General features: G+C 36.2%; 1 protein-coding gene across 1 annotated transcript; it reads left to right on the forward strand.

Moving 5' to 3' along the window:
* The first annotated feature begins 74 nt into the window (after positions 1-74).
* ahcy (adenosylhomocysteinase) lies at positions 75-16,027 on the forward strand. The gene is made up of 10 exons (XM_051895973.1): positions 75-248; positions 2,272-2,462; positions 3,371-3,446; positions 5,947-6,099; positions 8,040-8,152; positions 8,325-8,532; positions 9,525-9,612; positions 14,004-14,121; positions 14,955-15,149; positions 15,364-16,027. The coding sequence occupies exons 1-10, from the start codon at positions 221-223 to the stop codon at positions 15,493-15,495; spliced, it is 1,302 nt and encodes a 433-aa protein (XP_051751933.1). The 5' UTR covers positions 75-220; the 3' UTR covers positions 15,496-16,027.
* The last annotated feature ends 1,352 nt before the right edge of the window (positions 16,028-17,379 follow it).

Here is a 17,379-nt window from a genome sequence, read left to right on the forward strand (position 1 = left end):
ATAAACACACCCACGATAGTTTATTTAGAGCGACAAGGCGTGGCATATTTCGGCCAATGGGAAACGACATCCAGCATGATCTCATGAATATTACAACAACCGGTTTATACACACTTATATTCAAGTTCACATAACAGTTACCTCCTTCTGCACTCACTCAGGTCCACATCCGGGCTCAAGACCAACTCATATCAGGCTTACCTAACGACAGTACATCAAAATGTCAGAGAAGCTTCCATTTAAAGTTGGTTAGTATATGTTTATTTGATTCTTGACTTTACATTAAGCGCAATGCTGCTCTGCACAAAAGCATGCAGTCATTTATTTACCGCCAATGCTAATTAGCTGATTCCACTCTTGGTGATTTCCGATAAGCTCTCTAATAGCCTTTCGATAAAGCCTACGAATCTTTGCGAAAGGGTCTTGGGTTGTATTTTTGACCGAGCGTGAATTGTTGCAAATCTTTAGTTGCTAGTACTTATACAGTATAACACATGGCAGTGGAGGCTTCATTGTCAGTGCTGCCTTGCACGAGACATTTTATTGCAAACCCGCCCCATTAAAATCACTGTTCGCGCACTAAATATGTCTAGTTTATTACTATAGCCATTTTATGGTTACTTACAAAGTATTGTATATGATTTTATATCTAACACCTGTCAAACAAGCTAGCGTGGTCCCATTCGGAAGACGTGAAGAAGAAAGTTTGGAAGTTGTAGTTTTTTTCTGTGCACCAGAGAAGCTCCTTCGTATGAGAACTGCTTCCCTACCGAACTACACTTCCCATAATGCAGTGGTCAAACGCGCCGCCACTTTTCATTGAACGTAGTCATTCTTTTTCACGAATCGATTCTTTTGAACAGTTCGTTATGTAGATTCGGTTCTAAAAAAAAAGTTAGGCTGCTCTTACGTCATCTTACGTCTTTGATTTGCATTGCACATTAATGCCGTAAAACGTTTGAAATGTAGGAAAATTGCAAAAATTGTTTGTTTTATTAAAAGGTTATAGTAATTTTATATCTTCTAGTTCTGTTTGTTGTAGACCATCGAACCATCATTTAGAGCCTAAAATGATTTGTATATACATTAAACAATATTAAAATTAATTTACAAGCTGATTATTTAATTTATCGACTGGCTAATTTATCGTTTGCATGTTAATAAAACTGTCAAACAATCTATTTCCAGTTCGCATCAGTGAAACCTTCGGTTCACTCCTTATGGTTTTGTGAAATAGTACAATCGATTCATTGAGTAGGTCCAGCTCAAAAGAACGATTCGTTTACGAATCGGACATCCCTGGCGATTCAGAGTTAACCAAACATCAATATCATGCGCTAAAACGGTGCACTTCGAGTTAGGACAAATTAAACACACTACGTTCATATCTTAACAGTTGTTTTTGCGTCTTGTTTAGTCACACATCAGCATAGTTACGGTGACCGGACTTGGCACCGTTCATTCAGGCATTTGGATTGTCTGTTGTTGTTTTTCAGCAAACCTCTCTGATATTCTCAGTGCAGATAAGGCAGAAGTAATTCAATAGTAAATCCAGCCGGACTTTGCTCCATAGTTTTGAAAGTTCAGAGTTCAGTTTTCAAAATCAGTGAATGAAATGTCGAAAGTTTATTTATTAATAGCACATTCTGAAGACATTTTCAGGGTTCCCAATGGTCAATGGAAAGTAACAGGAAAAGGAAAATTTTGGGAATTAATGAAGTTGTATTTTAGTTTAAATTTCAAATACTCTGAATTGTTGCTCAGATCTTGTTATAGGTTAGCAGTTGAGGTCAAAAAATGTACTTTCTGATCGAATACCATTTCCTTTAGTAATAACACATTTGTTCGACCACTGAATATTAAGGCAGAAGTGTTTTCCTCCATGTCTGCTGTGGTAACAACACTGGTAGTACAATTAAAATCAGTGAGTTCGACTGAAAAAATGGGTAACCTCTTAGTTAAGTGTGCACATGAAACCAAGCACCATCTCCTTTACTAGTTCAAGACACGTTAGGTATGCGGTTTTGGGTGTCATCTGTTGAATTCCTCTTCTAGATGTCCAAATATGAGACTGACACTTCAAAGACTTCCTGTTATAATGGACATGTATGTCTCTTGTGATTTGTAGTTACTATTTAACATATCCTGAAAACCTGTGCTCGCAAATGCTTGAGCCAAAGTTTACACAATCTGTACTGGTTTGCCTATTTAATTTAATCTTTCTTTCCGTTTCCTCAATGTAACATTTGTTGTCATTTTCTCTGTGTCCAGCTGATATCAGCCTGGCCGAGTGGGGACGTAAAGCCATCGACATAGCTGAGAATGAGATGCCAGGTCTGATGAAGATGAGGGAGCTCTATGGCCAGACGAAACCCCTGAAAGGCGCTCGCATCGCAGGCTGTCTGCACATGACTCTACAGACCGCGGTGCTCATTGAAACCCTGACCGCTCTGGGAGCTGAGGTGAGGAAGCAAATGCAAAAACATTAAAAAAAATAGATAATACCCAGAAATTATTCACCCACCCTTATTCCAAACTCACTATATTTGCGTTAAAAAGTGGCATGTTGCACCAGGTTTGACATTATTTGATTATGAACGGTCTCATTTGTATCGGAAAAAACTATATTAACATTCTTAAAATTTTCATTAAATTATCAATAGCTGACAGAATCTTTTTTCCAAAAGAAATTTAATACTTTTATTCAGCAAGGATGCATTAAATTTAGAAGTGACAGTAAAGACATTTATAATGTTGCAAAAGATTTATATTTCAAATAAATGCTGTTCTTTTGAACTTTCTATTCATCAAAGAATCATGGTTTCCACACAAATATTAAGCAGCACAACTGTTTACAACATTGATAATAATAGGAAATGTTTCTTAAGCATCATATCAGCATATCAGAATGATTCTGAAGGATCATGTGACACTGAAGACTGGAGTAATGATGCTGAAAACTCAGCTTTACCATCACAAGAATAAATTACATTTTCAAAATATATTCAAGAACATTAAATAATCTTACCGACCCCAGTATTGTACCATGGTATTCTTTGAAATGTAAATACCATGCTATAGAAATATGTTGTTTCATATTATTAATATATGATTCAATCACATTGCCATAGTACTTTGTTTTGGAAAGGGACGGTACAGTTTTTTTTTACTCATTTTTCTTACTCATAGATGCAGTCTGACTGAAATGCATCCCTCCCTTATTTCCTTTGTCAAACTGGAATTTCCCAGCCCAAGGCCATACTTTTTTTTTTTTTTTTTTTTTTTTTTTAAAAATGAAAGTTATGAAACTATGTATAAAGTCTGTACAAATCACATGATCTCATTCCTTTTTGATCTCTGTCTGCTGCAGGTCCAGTGGTCCAGCTGTAACATCTTCTCTACCCAGGATCACGCAGCGGCAGCCATTGCTAAAACTGGCGTTCCAGGTAACGGGTGTTTGTGTGCTGCACTGTCGGTCTGTTCCATAACCACGGCTCTGGTGTAATCCTGCCGACTGTTTGCTCTAAAGCTGCGTAATCAAATGTAGATAAGAGGAACACAGGGTTTAGAAGCACATGCAGCTTAAAGCATGTGCTCCATAGGAGAGTAAAACCTAGAATCAGCATAAATGAGTTTAATCATTAGATTTGACTCAACATTTTTTTGAAGGACTAACATGCAAGTGCGGGCAGGCAAAGACGGCTTAATCAACTTCATCATTACAGCTTTCAGTTGACAAGACTGTTCCAAAGCCGTTTTTAAGCACTGAAACCTTGAAAGGGATTCAAGCTGAATGATTTTTAGGGTGAAAGATGGCAAAACTTTTTATAAAAGATTGCAAAATGTCTAACAACATCAAACAGATTTTTAGCTCAGGCTTTTCCAGTTTCTCATGCTAAATGCCTTTTTAAAGGGTTTGTTCACCCAAAAAATGAATATTCTGTCATCATTTACTCACCCTCATGTCGTTCCAAACCCATAAGACTTTCGTTCGTCTTCGAAACACAAATGAAGATCTTCATTTGAAAATCTGAGAGCTCTCTGTCTCCACTGACAGCTATGCAACTGACAATTTGATGCTTCAAAAAGTTTATAAAGAGATCATAAAACTAATCCATTTGAATTGAACGGTTTAGTCCAAATTTTCTGAAGAGACACGATCATTTTATATGATAAACAGATTGAATTTAGGCTTTTATTCACATATGTCAATGGAGAAACAGAAATCTCTCAGATTTCATTAAAAAAAATCTTCATTTGAGTCCAAAGATGAACGAAGGTCTTACAAGTTTGGAATGCCATGAGGTGAGTAAATGATGACAGAGTTTTCATTTTTGTGTGAACTAACCCTTTAAGTCTTTTCTTTTCTTCAATACTCCAATAAGCATAAAAATACACATGTATTATATTATAATAACACATGCATATTGAGTGAAATAGTCTGTTTTCAGTTAGACTAAATAGCTTAGCACTGCTTTTAAATATAGAATGAATTCTAAAGATTTATCATCATTTCTCTCTTTGTCTGCTATCTTGGATGGATTTTGTCCCACTGATCATAGTGCATTACGAGATTGCCTTCTCCACAAAGGATAAGCCTAAATGCAAGCCTTAAGAAGGTATTTTAGTAGGCAGCTTAAATACGCTGACAACCTTTTGCAACTTCTCTCGTATCAGGTGCTTGACTGATGCATTAAAATGCTGCCTACTAGTTCACTATTTTGTGGAACAGAGCCGATGAATACTAGTTAAGACCTTTGAGCAGCAATTGCATGTTTTTTTTTAGTTTTTTTTTAAAGACTAAATTGTTGACAATAAGCATTTCAGAATTAGTGCTGATGCAGAGTCAATTTGATTGCCAAAAAGATTCAAATATCTTGATATAACCAAAAAAGCACAATATTTTCTGATATTTGAGTAACAGTAGTGGTGAACACAATACTGTTATATGTTCAAAAGATTGGGGTTAGTAAGAGTTTTTTTGTTTGTTTGTTTTTTGAAAGAAGTCTCTTATGCTCAGCAAGGCTGCATTTATTTGAACAAAAATACAGTAAAACAGTAATATTGTGAAATATTATTAATTTCAAATAACTGTTTTCTATTTTAATATATTTTAAAATGTAATTTATTTCTGTTATGCAAAGCTGAATTTTCAGCATCATTACTCCAGTCTTCAGTGTCACATGATCCTTCAGAAATCATTATAATATGCTGATTTGCTGCTTAAGAAACATTTCTTATTATCAGTGTTGAAAGCAGTTGTGCTGCTTAATATTTTTGTGAAAACTGTGATAATTTTTTTTCAAGATACTTTGAAAAGAACCATTATAAATGTCTTTACTGTCACTTTTCATCAATTTAATGCATCCTTGCTGAATAAAAGTATTAAATCCTTAAAAAAACAAAAAAAAACAAAAAAAAAACTTTTGAATGGTAGTGTAAGAGAATCATGCCACTTTTTTGAATTGGTGACTTTGCATGCATTTTTGCATTTAATCCATATTACTTGGTAGTTGATGGTTAACAGTGCATTTCTCAACTAATTATTATTCCAGCTAGAATATAATGCCACATTAAAACAGAACATATTTAGAGCTTGTTGTGGTTCTGGAATGAGCAGATTTATAGCTACTGACAGTGTTCTCTCCACTTTGCACCTTATTCTGGCAAAGAACCACTTACTTGCACAGTAAAACACCTGTTTGACATGTAACATTTATTACATTTATTCATGTAAAATGGCAAACCATTTATTTTTGTTTATGTGACGATAAGTGGCAGGTATATTTCTGTATATTCAATCTTGTTCTCAATCACAAACTTAGCAAACCCAGTGACCAGTTCTTCCTTGTAAGTATCCATAGCAGACAGACACAATTCTGATGCGTATCTTGTTGTCTAATGTGTGTGTGTGTGTGTGTGTGTGTTGTTTGTGCTTTGTTGCAGTGTATGCCTGGAAGGGAGAGACTGATGAAGAGTATGTGTGGTGCATAGAGCAGACCATCTACTTCAAGGACGGTCAGCCTCTTAACATGATCCTGGATGACGGTGGAGACCTGACCAACCTGGTGCACCAGAAATACCCCAAACTGCTTGCAGGTATAATATAGTCTGCTTTTTGTTCTGTCATCTACTCGCCCAGACTCTTTCAAGACTCAGAAAATTGTAAAAAAATGTGTTCTCATCTCTCGTGCAGCAGAAGTAGAAGTGGTTCAGTCAAAACGCTGCATCTGTAACTGCATGAGAGAATAATATGAGCCATAAGGTTCTCGCTGACATGTTGCAAGCTTTATTTAACATCACAACTGACATAACATATGGAATACTCTGAGTCAGATACGCAAATGATTATTTTTGACGTCAGTACAGGGAAATAACCCGATTTATTAATAAAAAGTAATGTAAACGCAGTTTACTTGCGTTGTCAGTTTACTGGTTTGCGTGTAAATGGGGAAAACTGGTTATTTCAATAAGCTGATATTTGTGAGTTATCAGCTTACTGGTGTGCATGTAAACGTGCTCAGTCTGGATTTCCATTACTTATGGCCTACTGATGCTTATTACACAGTTGCACTGTACTGCTCTTTTATGGCCACTAGATGGCAGGCTAAACCATGATCAAGCCATTCCATTCTCAACCTAGCAAAGAAAGAAATCATCACTAGGTGCAGTCACAAATATGAAAAGCATACATTACAATACTTGGGGAAGGGGAAGTTCAGAAAACTATCCAATGTGACAATCTTTCCTGAATCCACTGTCCATTAAGCATATTTTACTGGAATGTAACACTTCTACCCTTGTTGGAAATTGTTTTATTCTGTTGGTTATTTTGAAGACTAAAACTAAACCTCTCTCTCGATATGAATATAGCCATAGAATCTGGCATGACGTAAAAAAAAAAAAAGAGAAAGAAAGAAAGAAAGGAAGGTGAAGTTCCCTATAGTATCTATTGTTTTATTGACCTAGAGTGGAGGTGATGTGGTGTTCGTTTTACTCTATAAATGTCAAATTTATGAGGGTACTCTTTGACCTCTGCCCTTTAGTAGGGTTAAGCATCTGGGCTGGTAACACAAAGTTTAGCTCTCTTATTCTAGGTAGGGGCCAGTGAACTGTTAAAATAATGCTTTTAAACAATGTTGTTGTTGTTTTTTTGTTTTTGTTTTTTTTTAACTAGGTCGCTCTTTGATTCCCCCAGTTAGTGAACTGTGAATAGCATTGGATATTAAATTCATGCCAAATGTTGCATACCTCTATCAAATAAGGGCCTGTGTCATTGTTATCTTTTTTACTTATACTGCTGTTCAAAATCAGCAAGGATGCATTAAATTGATCAAAAGTAAATGAAACTAAAGTGACCGTAAAGATATATCCACAAAAGATTTATATTTCAAATAAATGCTGTTTATTAAACTTTCAGTTCATCAAAGGGTCCTGTGTAAAAAAAAAAAAAAAACTTTTTTTTTTTTTTTTAACGGTTTCCACTAAAATATTAAGCAACACAGCTGTTTTCAACATTGATAATAAGTGTTTCTGAAGAATCATGTGACACTGAAGACTGGGATCGATTCATGTTAATTAATGTTTTTCAATGCGTATGGAAACGGCGCAGGTCATTGTGTCTCTAGCAGCATCTAACGTACTCAAATAATAGCCAGTATCTCTGTAAAACAGCACAAAAAAAAAAATTAAGACCTGCAGTGATTTTGCTCCTTGTATTTTAGTTTCAAGTGGCTTAATGCCCAAAATGTTTCCACATAGAGTTATGGTAATACTTTTGACTTCTGAGCTATAGTACATTTTCCACTGAGGCTAAAGTTGTCAGAATGTGTGTGACAGTCACTAATCTTTCCTTAAGTATGTCTTGGATTTGATTTGGTCACATCAGTTACACCAGTGAAGGTCAAGCTAACCTACACAAAAATAAAATTTATCGGCCACCTGGTAAATTCAACATTCCTTCCAAACAGATGCACTGAGTTTGATATTCTGTGTCTTTTTAACATTTACAAAATGTTTCTTTCTGGGTAATCTCTCAGGAATCAAGGGCATCTCTGAGGAGACCACAACAGGAGTTCACAACCTCTACAAGATGTTGAAGAAGGGAGAACTTAAAGTTCCCGCCATCAATGTCAATGACTCTGTCACTAAGGTAACCTTTTATTACCACGATATAATAATAGTACATGGTGTTATCCTGTTATTTCCCGTGGTTATTTGATGTTTTGTTTTGTTCTGTTCACACAAATGTGAGCACTTTGTGCATTGTTATAATATTATGACAGTTATTTGGGAATGACTTCTTTCTCCCCCCCTCCCTTTAGAGTAAGTTTGACAACCTGTATGGCTGCCGCGAGTCTTTGATTGACGGCATCAAGCGGGCCACAGATGTGATGATTGCCGGTAAGGTGGCAGTGGTGGCTGGGTACGGTGACGTCGGTAAGGGCTGCGTTCAAGCCCTACGAGGGTTCGGTGCCAGAGTCATTGTCACAGAGATCGATCCCATCAACGCTCTGCAGGCAGCTATGGAGGGTATGGTTTTTATGGTTCCTTTCCTTCCTATTTAAACACCTTACTTCAAATAGTTCGTATCAAAACTGATAATAATTTTTATCTGTGTTTTATGCTCTTTTTTTTTTTTTTTTTTTTTTTTATGTAGTGAAAGGTGAACAACTTTAGTTGCACCAAATGGAATTGCAAATAGTCCTGTTTTGTGATTCTGCGATTGCGGAATACAATGCAAGATCAGTAAAATGCCACATTTTTTTAGATTTTGCCTAAATTTGTCATTTCACCGCAAAATAATCACGAAAACAAGGTCTCATAAAAAAATTATAGTTAGCTAATTGAATTATCCCTAATTAAGTTGTAATGCAATATTTTCAGGTGGATATAGATGCCAGTGAATATTATATTATTATTATTATTATTATTATTATTATTATTATTATTATTTTAGATTTGTTAAGACTGGGTAAGGTGCTCAATATCCCTCCAAGTCTGGAAAAAAAAATGCTCATAGGTTGTTTTAATAGTTAAAATATATCAGAATTTGGTAAAAGACCAAAATAAACAATTTATAAATAATTTATGCATTTTGTTTTTCCAATGTGTCACGTATGACTATTGTGCATCTAATATAATACATAATACAGTAAATGTGTGTATTCTAATAAAATTATTTATTTCTAATGTATTAAATAGTAAGTAAAATAAATATAAATTATATCGGCCACCCTGCTCTCTAAGATATCAGCATTGCCCATATATATTAAAAAAAAAAAAAAAAAATCAATATTGGTCGACTGCTACTGTTTTCACTAGATTAAAGAAACATACCATAATTTTCCATATAGGAGTCAAAGAACCCATCATGAACCAACTTTATTTTTAAAGCATGTATGTATTAAAACTGTATTTTGAAGGTTGCTGTAACCGCATGCCAGGCTAGTTTCAGAATAGTTTATTTCTTATTTCAGAATAGAATATTTTTATTGACTGCCTGATTGCTTCTTGTTCCACAGGCTATGAGGTGACCACCATGGATGAGGCCTGTAAAGAAGGAAACATCTTTGTAACCACCACTGGCTGTGAGGACATCCTCCTTGGCAGGTTTGTACAACATTAATCAAACGTACACCAACTAACAGATGTCAAGTTAGAGTGTGTGCTGTACAGCATTTTAGCAGTATGTGCGTCCCCTCGAGAACTGAGAAAATTCTGTTTCTGATTCCAATTCCAGTTTCGTAATAATACTTAGTCATTTTAAGATGGATCAAATGGACAATATTTAAAGAACATTTCTTGTAGCAATTTCAGCAGCCTTTTTCCCAATGATGAGATCGTTTTTTTTTTGTTTTTTGTTTTCTTTTTAACAGCAATAAATCAAAAATAACATATTGTACAACAGGCCAATCAAATGAATTTTACCGACCTAGCAACATCAATGTCTTAAACATACTGTGGACTTAGTTTACTCAGTATTGCAAAAATTGTGGTTTACTGTGGACAAATAACCTATGTATGTTATTTCATAGGAAACATTGTCTTTCACCCAAAAATGAAAATTCTATCATTAATTACTCACCCTCATGTCGTTTCACAACCGTAAGACCTTTGCTCATCTTTGGAACACAAATTATGATATTTTTGATAAAATCCGATGGCTCAGTGAGGCCTGCATTGCGAGAAAGATAATTAACAATTTCAGATGTCCAGAAAGCTACTAAAGACACATTTAAAACAGTTCATGTGACTACAGTGGTTCAGAGCGTGTATCAAACTGCCAAAGTCACGCCCCTCAGTGGTGAACCATTGAAATTTAGAAACACTTATGACGTAACGAAGCCTCGTTTACTGAAATCATGTGACTTTGGCAGTTTGATACACGTTCTGAACCACTGATTTGAAACAAAAGATTTGTAAAGCTTCGAAGCTTCGTGAAGCAGTGTTTTGAAATCGCCCATCACTAGATATTGTTGAATAAAGTCATTATTTTGTCTTTTTGGTGCACAAAAAGTATTCTCGTCACTTCATAACATTAAGGTTGAACCACTGTAGTCACATGAGCTGTTTTAAATATGTCTTTAGAAGCTTTCTGGGCATCTGAAAGTGTTAATTATCTTGTTGGGAATGGAGGCCTCACTGAGTCATCAGATTTGATCAAAAATATCTTAATTTGTGTTCCGAAGATGAACGAAGGTCTTACGAATGTGGAACGGCATGAGGGTGAGTAATAAATGACAGAATTTTCATTTTTGGGTGAACTAACACTTTTAGTCAAAATGTAATAACTCTGAAACGACTTCCTTTTTCTTCTGATGTCACTTAGGCAGCCTGGTTGTTGGATGTTAGCTAATAGCCAATTAGCTGTTTTTCACTCATTGTTTACTGTAGGTCTGGCTCCATTTCTGGTATGAAATGCCTGCTTTCTAGATGGATAAAATCAAGTTGTTTTTTTCTCCTCATTGACCATCCTGCAAATATACGTCTGTACGATTTTTTTTTTTTTTTTTTTTTTTTTTTGAAAGAAGTCTCTGCTTTGATAAAAATACAGTAGAAACAGTAATATTGTCAAATATATTTACAATTTAAAATAACTTTTTTTTTTTTTATTTGAATACGTTTTAAAATGTAATTTATTCTTCTGATGCAAAGCTGAATTTTCAGCATCATTACTCCAGTCTTCAGTGTCACGTGATCCTTCAGAAATCATTCTAATATGCTGATTTGCTGCTCAAGAAACGTTTTCTTATTATGATCAGTGTTGAAAACAGTCTTTACTGTTTAATCAAAAGTGACATTAAAGACATTTATAGTTAATGCGTCCTTGCTGAATAAAAGTATTAATTTCTTTCAAAAAAAAAAAAGTTCCAAATTTTTGAATGGTAGTGTATTTATATTTATTTACATTACACTATCATGGTAAAAACATTTAGCTTCACACAAAGCTTAATCTGCAATCACAAGCACAGCCTGATTTGTTGGACACCTTGTTAAAAATATTTATTGAACTCTCACAGTCTACGCCAACTGTATATAAGGATGTCATCCGGCACAGCATGAAAGTTAGTCAACAATGAATCCTTTCAACATGGTGAAATGGGCTTCTGCGTGTAACAGGCAGAAAGATTCATGTGCGGTGAAAGGACCCCCGGGCCTGCGATCAAACGCACGCAGCGTGAGATCTGGCTACATTATGTAGTGCGTGCCTGAGATTCATGCGCGTATGCGCTGTATTATTCTGTGCTTATCTGATGTTTAAAAGTGGAGGTGAGCTGGTGGGTTCTGATGGGGTGTGGGCCTCTGTGATAAATGGCAGGGATGAGTACACGCAGGGGCCAGTAAAGCACAGCTGCTGTTTGGTATTATCTACAGATGTGAGAACTGTGTCTTAGATTCTCTGGAAGTTTTCAGAGCTGATGGGACATGTTTAAAGGTTGGCAATCTGCGAATGTCTGTCTGGCACCAGTTAAGCAAATGCAATCCAGGTGAATGGATTATGAGAGAAAAATGCAATTGCTGTAAAATATTTTGAACCTACATTTTTACTTCAGCCTGATTGCCTGGAAACTCAATTACCCACCTTTCCTCAAAAAGATGTATGATTTGAGGCATCAAGAATAAACTGTACAGTAAACGGTGCAGGATAAGTTACAGTGCTAAGCGTAAATGAGTACACCCCCTTTGAAAAGTAACATTTTAAACAATATCTCAATGAACACAAAAACAATTTCCAAAATGTTGACAAGACTAAGTTTTATGTAACATCTGTTTAACTTATAACATGAAAGTAAGGTTAATAATATAACTTGGAGAACAAAATTTTCAGTTTTACTCAAATTAGGGTGATGCAAAAATGAGTACACCCCACTGAAAGCCTCTGGAGCAAAGCTAAATTTTAGACTACAAATGTTTAATTTAACAAGAATTCAAATCATTACACAGGTGTCCAGCAGACAGTTGACTATAAAAGGGTGTTAAAACCCCTTCCCATTTCATGCTGTCAGCAATGGCACCACATGGAAGAGAAATGTCACAAGACCTAAGAAAGAAAATAATTTCTTCACACCAGAAAGGTGAAGGCTACAAGAAGATCAGCAAAGCTTTATTTATCAGTCAGAATACTGTAGCAAAAGTGGTACAAAAATTTTAAAAAGATGGAACTGCAACCATCTCACAGAGACGTCCAGGTCGTCCACGGAAGTTAACACCTCGACAGCAGCATCTTCTGATGAGAAGGGTTGAAGAAAATCATCATGCAAGTTCACTGCAGTTATCTAAAGAAGTAGAAAGCCAAACTGGGGTGACTATTTCCCGTGACACAATACGGCGTACGCTGCAGAGGAATGGCATTCATGGGTGCCGTCCACGAAAGAAGCCTCTCCTAAAGCCCAGGCACAAAAAATGCCCGCCTAGAGTTTGCCAGGGCCCATGCTGACAAAGACTACTGGGACTCTATACTCTGGAGTCATGAGACCAAGATAAATGTTTTTGGAACTGATGGCTTCAAAACTGTATGGCAATACAAAGAAAAATGCATGGTGCCTACAGTGAAACATGGTGGTGGCAGTGTCCTTATGTGGGGCTGCATGAGTGCTGCTGGTGTCGGGGAGCTGCATTTCATTGATGGCATCATGAATTCACAGATGTACTGCTCTATACTGAAAGCGAAGATGCTACCATCACTCCGTGCCCTTGGTCGTCGTGCACTTTACCAACATGACAATAATCCTAAACACACATCTAAGGCCACTGTTGGATTTCTGAAGAAGAACAGGGTGAAAGTGGTTCAGTGGCTCCTGATCTGAACCCAATCGAACACCTATGGGGAATTCTGAAGAGACAAGTTGAGCGTCACTCTCCATCCAGCATCTAGTCTCTAAAAGAGGTCTTCTTGAAGAATGGAAAAAGATAGATGTTGCAAAATGTCACCAACTTGTTCATTCCATGCCTAGAAGACTTGTGCTGTCATTAAAAATCATTGAGGCCATACAAAGTACTAGATGTAGTAGTTTTTGTTGTGGGGTGTACTCATTTTTGCATCACCCTAATTTGAGTAAAACTGAAAAACGTCATCTAAGTCATATTATTAACCTTACTTTCATGTTTATAAGTTAAACATATGTTATATAAAATTTAGTCTTGTCAACATTTTGGAAATTGTTTTCGTTCATTGAGATATTGTTTAAAATGTTACTTTTCAAAGGGGGTGTACTCATTTATGCTGAACACTGTACTAGTCAAGTTTAATATTACGGTTAGTGGTTTGTTTGAAATGCCAAGGCAAACATTGCTAATTTATTTAATGTTCCCTCCTGTTGGTACCACATGGCTGACCATCATTCTAGATTGTTTTGATATAAATGATATTGAGTATTGATATTGTTGTGCCAAGAGGTGTTTGAAATGGTGCCTTGACTAGAAATGTTGTTTATCTTTGTCATTCATTCAGTCAGGTAGTGTAAACATCGTGTTTATATGTGGGGTTATTTTTCCCACAGACACTTTGAGCACATGAAGGATGACTCCATCGTCTGCAACATAGGCCACTTTGACTGCGAGATCGACGTGAAGTGGCTCAATGAGAATGCAGCGGAGAAAATCAACGTCAAACCTCAGGTACAGGATTAATATTTAGTGGCTGCCACTCAAGACTGCACTGACGATGGGAACAGTAATGCATGGCATTTTTTGTTGTTGTTTTTAAACTAGGAATTTAACCTAATTTTTCTTTAATCATTTTAATTATTAATATTAAATAATTAAATAAGTAGTGTTATTGGTTACACTTTATTTTATGTTGACGTAGTTACATTGTACTTAAGTATGGAGTAATATTAATTAACTATCTGTACTTACTACAGAGTTATGGTTAGGGTTTGGTTTAGGGTTAGTTACTTTTAATTATGCATAATTTACTGTTACTATAGTGTGTGTGTATATATGTATATGTATGACATCCTTCACAGAGCGGTTTTTACACAAACACTCACAGAAGCGTTTTAAAGCAGCCGGCTTTCAGCGGGTACTGGTACTGCATAACGGCAGGTATCATCACATTAAATGATGAAATAAATCTTTGGTGAGACAAATATTAATTTTGGTGGCCACCAAAATATTTTCAGTGCAGGAAAACCTGGTAAAGTGTCTTTTTTTTTTTTTTTTTTTTTTTTTTTTTTAATGTTTAATTTAATTATTGCTCTTTTTAAATCTTTATTTTATTTATTTTATTTGCTGGTCCATCATGAACTAATGCTTAAAATAGGCTTAAAACGAGTCTTGCTAAAATAGTAGAAAGATTTTAAATATTCAAAAAACATGAATTCAAAACTGACCCTATTTAGCTTCTAAATGCACATTCCTGTCCTTGCGAATGATTCAGTGTTTGTTTTTCCCGCAGACATCACCAAACACCAAATTCCGGCTTTGACTGATTCTCCCCTTTTATACAGGTTGACCGTTACCGCATGAAAAATGGCCGTCACATCATTGTTTTGGCCGAGGGGCGTCTGGTGAACCTGGGCTGTGCCATGGGCCATCCGAGCTTTGTGATGAGCAACTCGTTCACCAACCAGGTCCTTGCCCAGATTGAGCTGTGGACTAACACCAGCAAATACCCACTGGGTGTATACTTCCTGCCAAAGAAGGTACAGTATCTTCATGTAGAAAATACAGCTGCTGTAGTCATATTGTCTGTTAAAATGCACATTATCCATGAATATCCAGATTTTAAGAGTGTAAAAGGGTTGCAAAGCTTGCTTAAAACACAAGCCAAGAAGCTTATCAGATGATATTTTTATCAGGGATACATGAATATATGAGATGTACATATTCCTCACTATGTCTTTTGTGCGTGTGTAGCTGGATGAGGAGGTAGCTGCTGCACACTTGGACAAGCTTGGTGTCAAACTGACCAAACTGACAGAGAAGCAAGCCAAATATTTGGGTCTGCCTCGTGACGGTCCATTCAAACCGGACCACTACCGCTACTAAGTAGCTTTGACCAATCACAGCTTCAGCTGTGGATGGGGACGGACTACACGATCATTGGCGGTTGTGCCACTTACCTTTTATGGCTGTAATAGTGCTTAATCGTGTCTCTCACTCTCATCGCGAGTGCCTGCGAGCTCTCACCAATGCCTTTTTGCTTTGATATCAAGTGCAACGCTAACTTGTGAACACATTGTCACTGTCTTGTTTGCATTCCCTGCTTTATTATACGGTTATATTAAAAAAAAAAAAAAAACACAAAATTCTTCCATTAGGTCAGTAAATGAATATGCTGGTATGTTTTGGTTCTTACTCTGACGTGATTCCAGTTTGTCAGGTATCTATGAATTGAGTGAGGCCTTTTGGCCATGCATACTTTTGAAAACCTGTTAAAATAATAAATTATGAGGGGGGGGAAGTATTCTTTTTTTTTTCTGTTAGCAGGCTGTGAGTTTGAGTGGGTCTGGGTAACTTGTCCTGTTTCATTACATCCACTCATGAAGACCTGATGAAATAAAGTGGTGTTTGACTGTAACCTGCCTTGTTTACTTGTTAATCCTTTATTTCAGCACAGCATTAGGAGACTGTAGTTCTCAACTGGTGAGATGCATAAAAATTGGTAATTAATCAATTAGGGGTGTTGAAATGAATCGTTTCTATGATGTATCGCGATGTGGACGATTCTGCTGCTGACGTTCCTCTAACGTCATTCGTCGCATACGCGCTTATCGCGCTAGCGTAAAATGGCGGAGGGCGGCGAAACACATAAGCGAGTAATAAAAAATGCACCCACTATTTCAAAATTTACTGTGTGTGTGTGAGTGAGAGCGTGTGTGCGAGAGCATGTGCGTGCAAGTGTGTGTGCGAGCGAGTGCGTAACTCAAGTATGCTACTTGACAGTTTCATGCGCTTTTAGTATTTACTAGTGTATATAAGTTCTAAGTCCTCCAGTGGCATGCTGTGTTCAGACCTTTTTTTTTTTTTTTACAGTCTATGGTTCAGACTTGGTTTTTTTGGTGTTTGCTACATTCAGGATGTGCACTTTATTGGAACAGATAAAATAAAAAGGGAGTTCATATATCTGACTGCTTGTACTGACGAAAATGTAGCCATGTGCAGTAATATTGAGGATGCGACACATCATGGAATCGAATCAAATCGTTGGCATGATAATCATAAACGAACTGAATCATGAGACCAGTGGCGATTCACACCCCTATAATCAATATTGCTATTGCTCATATATGTGCTTGGGGATCTGAACGAACACCAAAGCCCACGTGTTAAACTTAAGCATGTAAATTGTCTTGTTACATAGATGAATGATTCCTCAAAGGAATATGATAAATGATAAAATGGACAAAAATATTTATACTAGCTCATTCTTGGGATCTTACAGAGACTTGGCGGGTTCTTTTTGACTCTGGGACGAGTGAGAAACCACTTACAAATGCCATAACCACAGAGAACAATCTAGTAACCGCCAATGTTGTTGATTTTGTTAATTGAATTAAAGCTAAAATAAAATGTAAATATTAGATGAAAAATTAAAAAAAATACAATCAGAAGTGTTTCCTTGGAAACTATCTGAAATATAATGTTCTGAAGTACTGAAATGACTAAAACTAATAATAATGGATTAAATTAAAGCTATATATATATATAATATAAAATACTAAAGTAACACTGGTAACCATGTGACAACATATTTAAGACCTTTGCAACAGCCTGACACTGAGGCAGTGGGTTTTGCATGGGAATAAAACACTGCTCACTTTTAGTTCAGAATTCATTTTAAAAATTGAAAGAAAGTAGACAACATAATTGCTATAATTGATCATTTATAAGAAATTAGGGTTTGGGTTGAATATAACCTTTTTCCCTTCT

This window comes from Ctenopharyngodon idella, chromosome 6 (assembly GCF_019924925.1).
Source record: "Ctenopharyngodon idella isolate HZGC_01 chromosome 6, HZGC01, whole genome shotgun sequence".
Classification (NCBI taxonomy): Eukaryota; Metazoa; Chordata; class Actinopteri; order Cypriniformes; family Xenocyprididae; genus Ctenopharyngodon; species Ctenopharyngodon idella.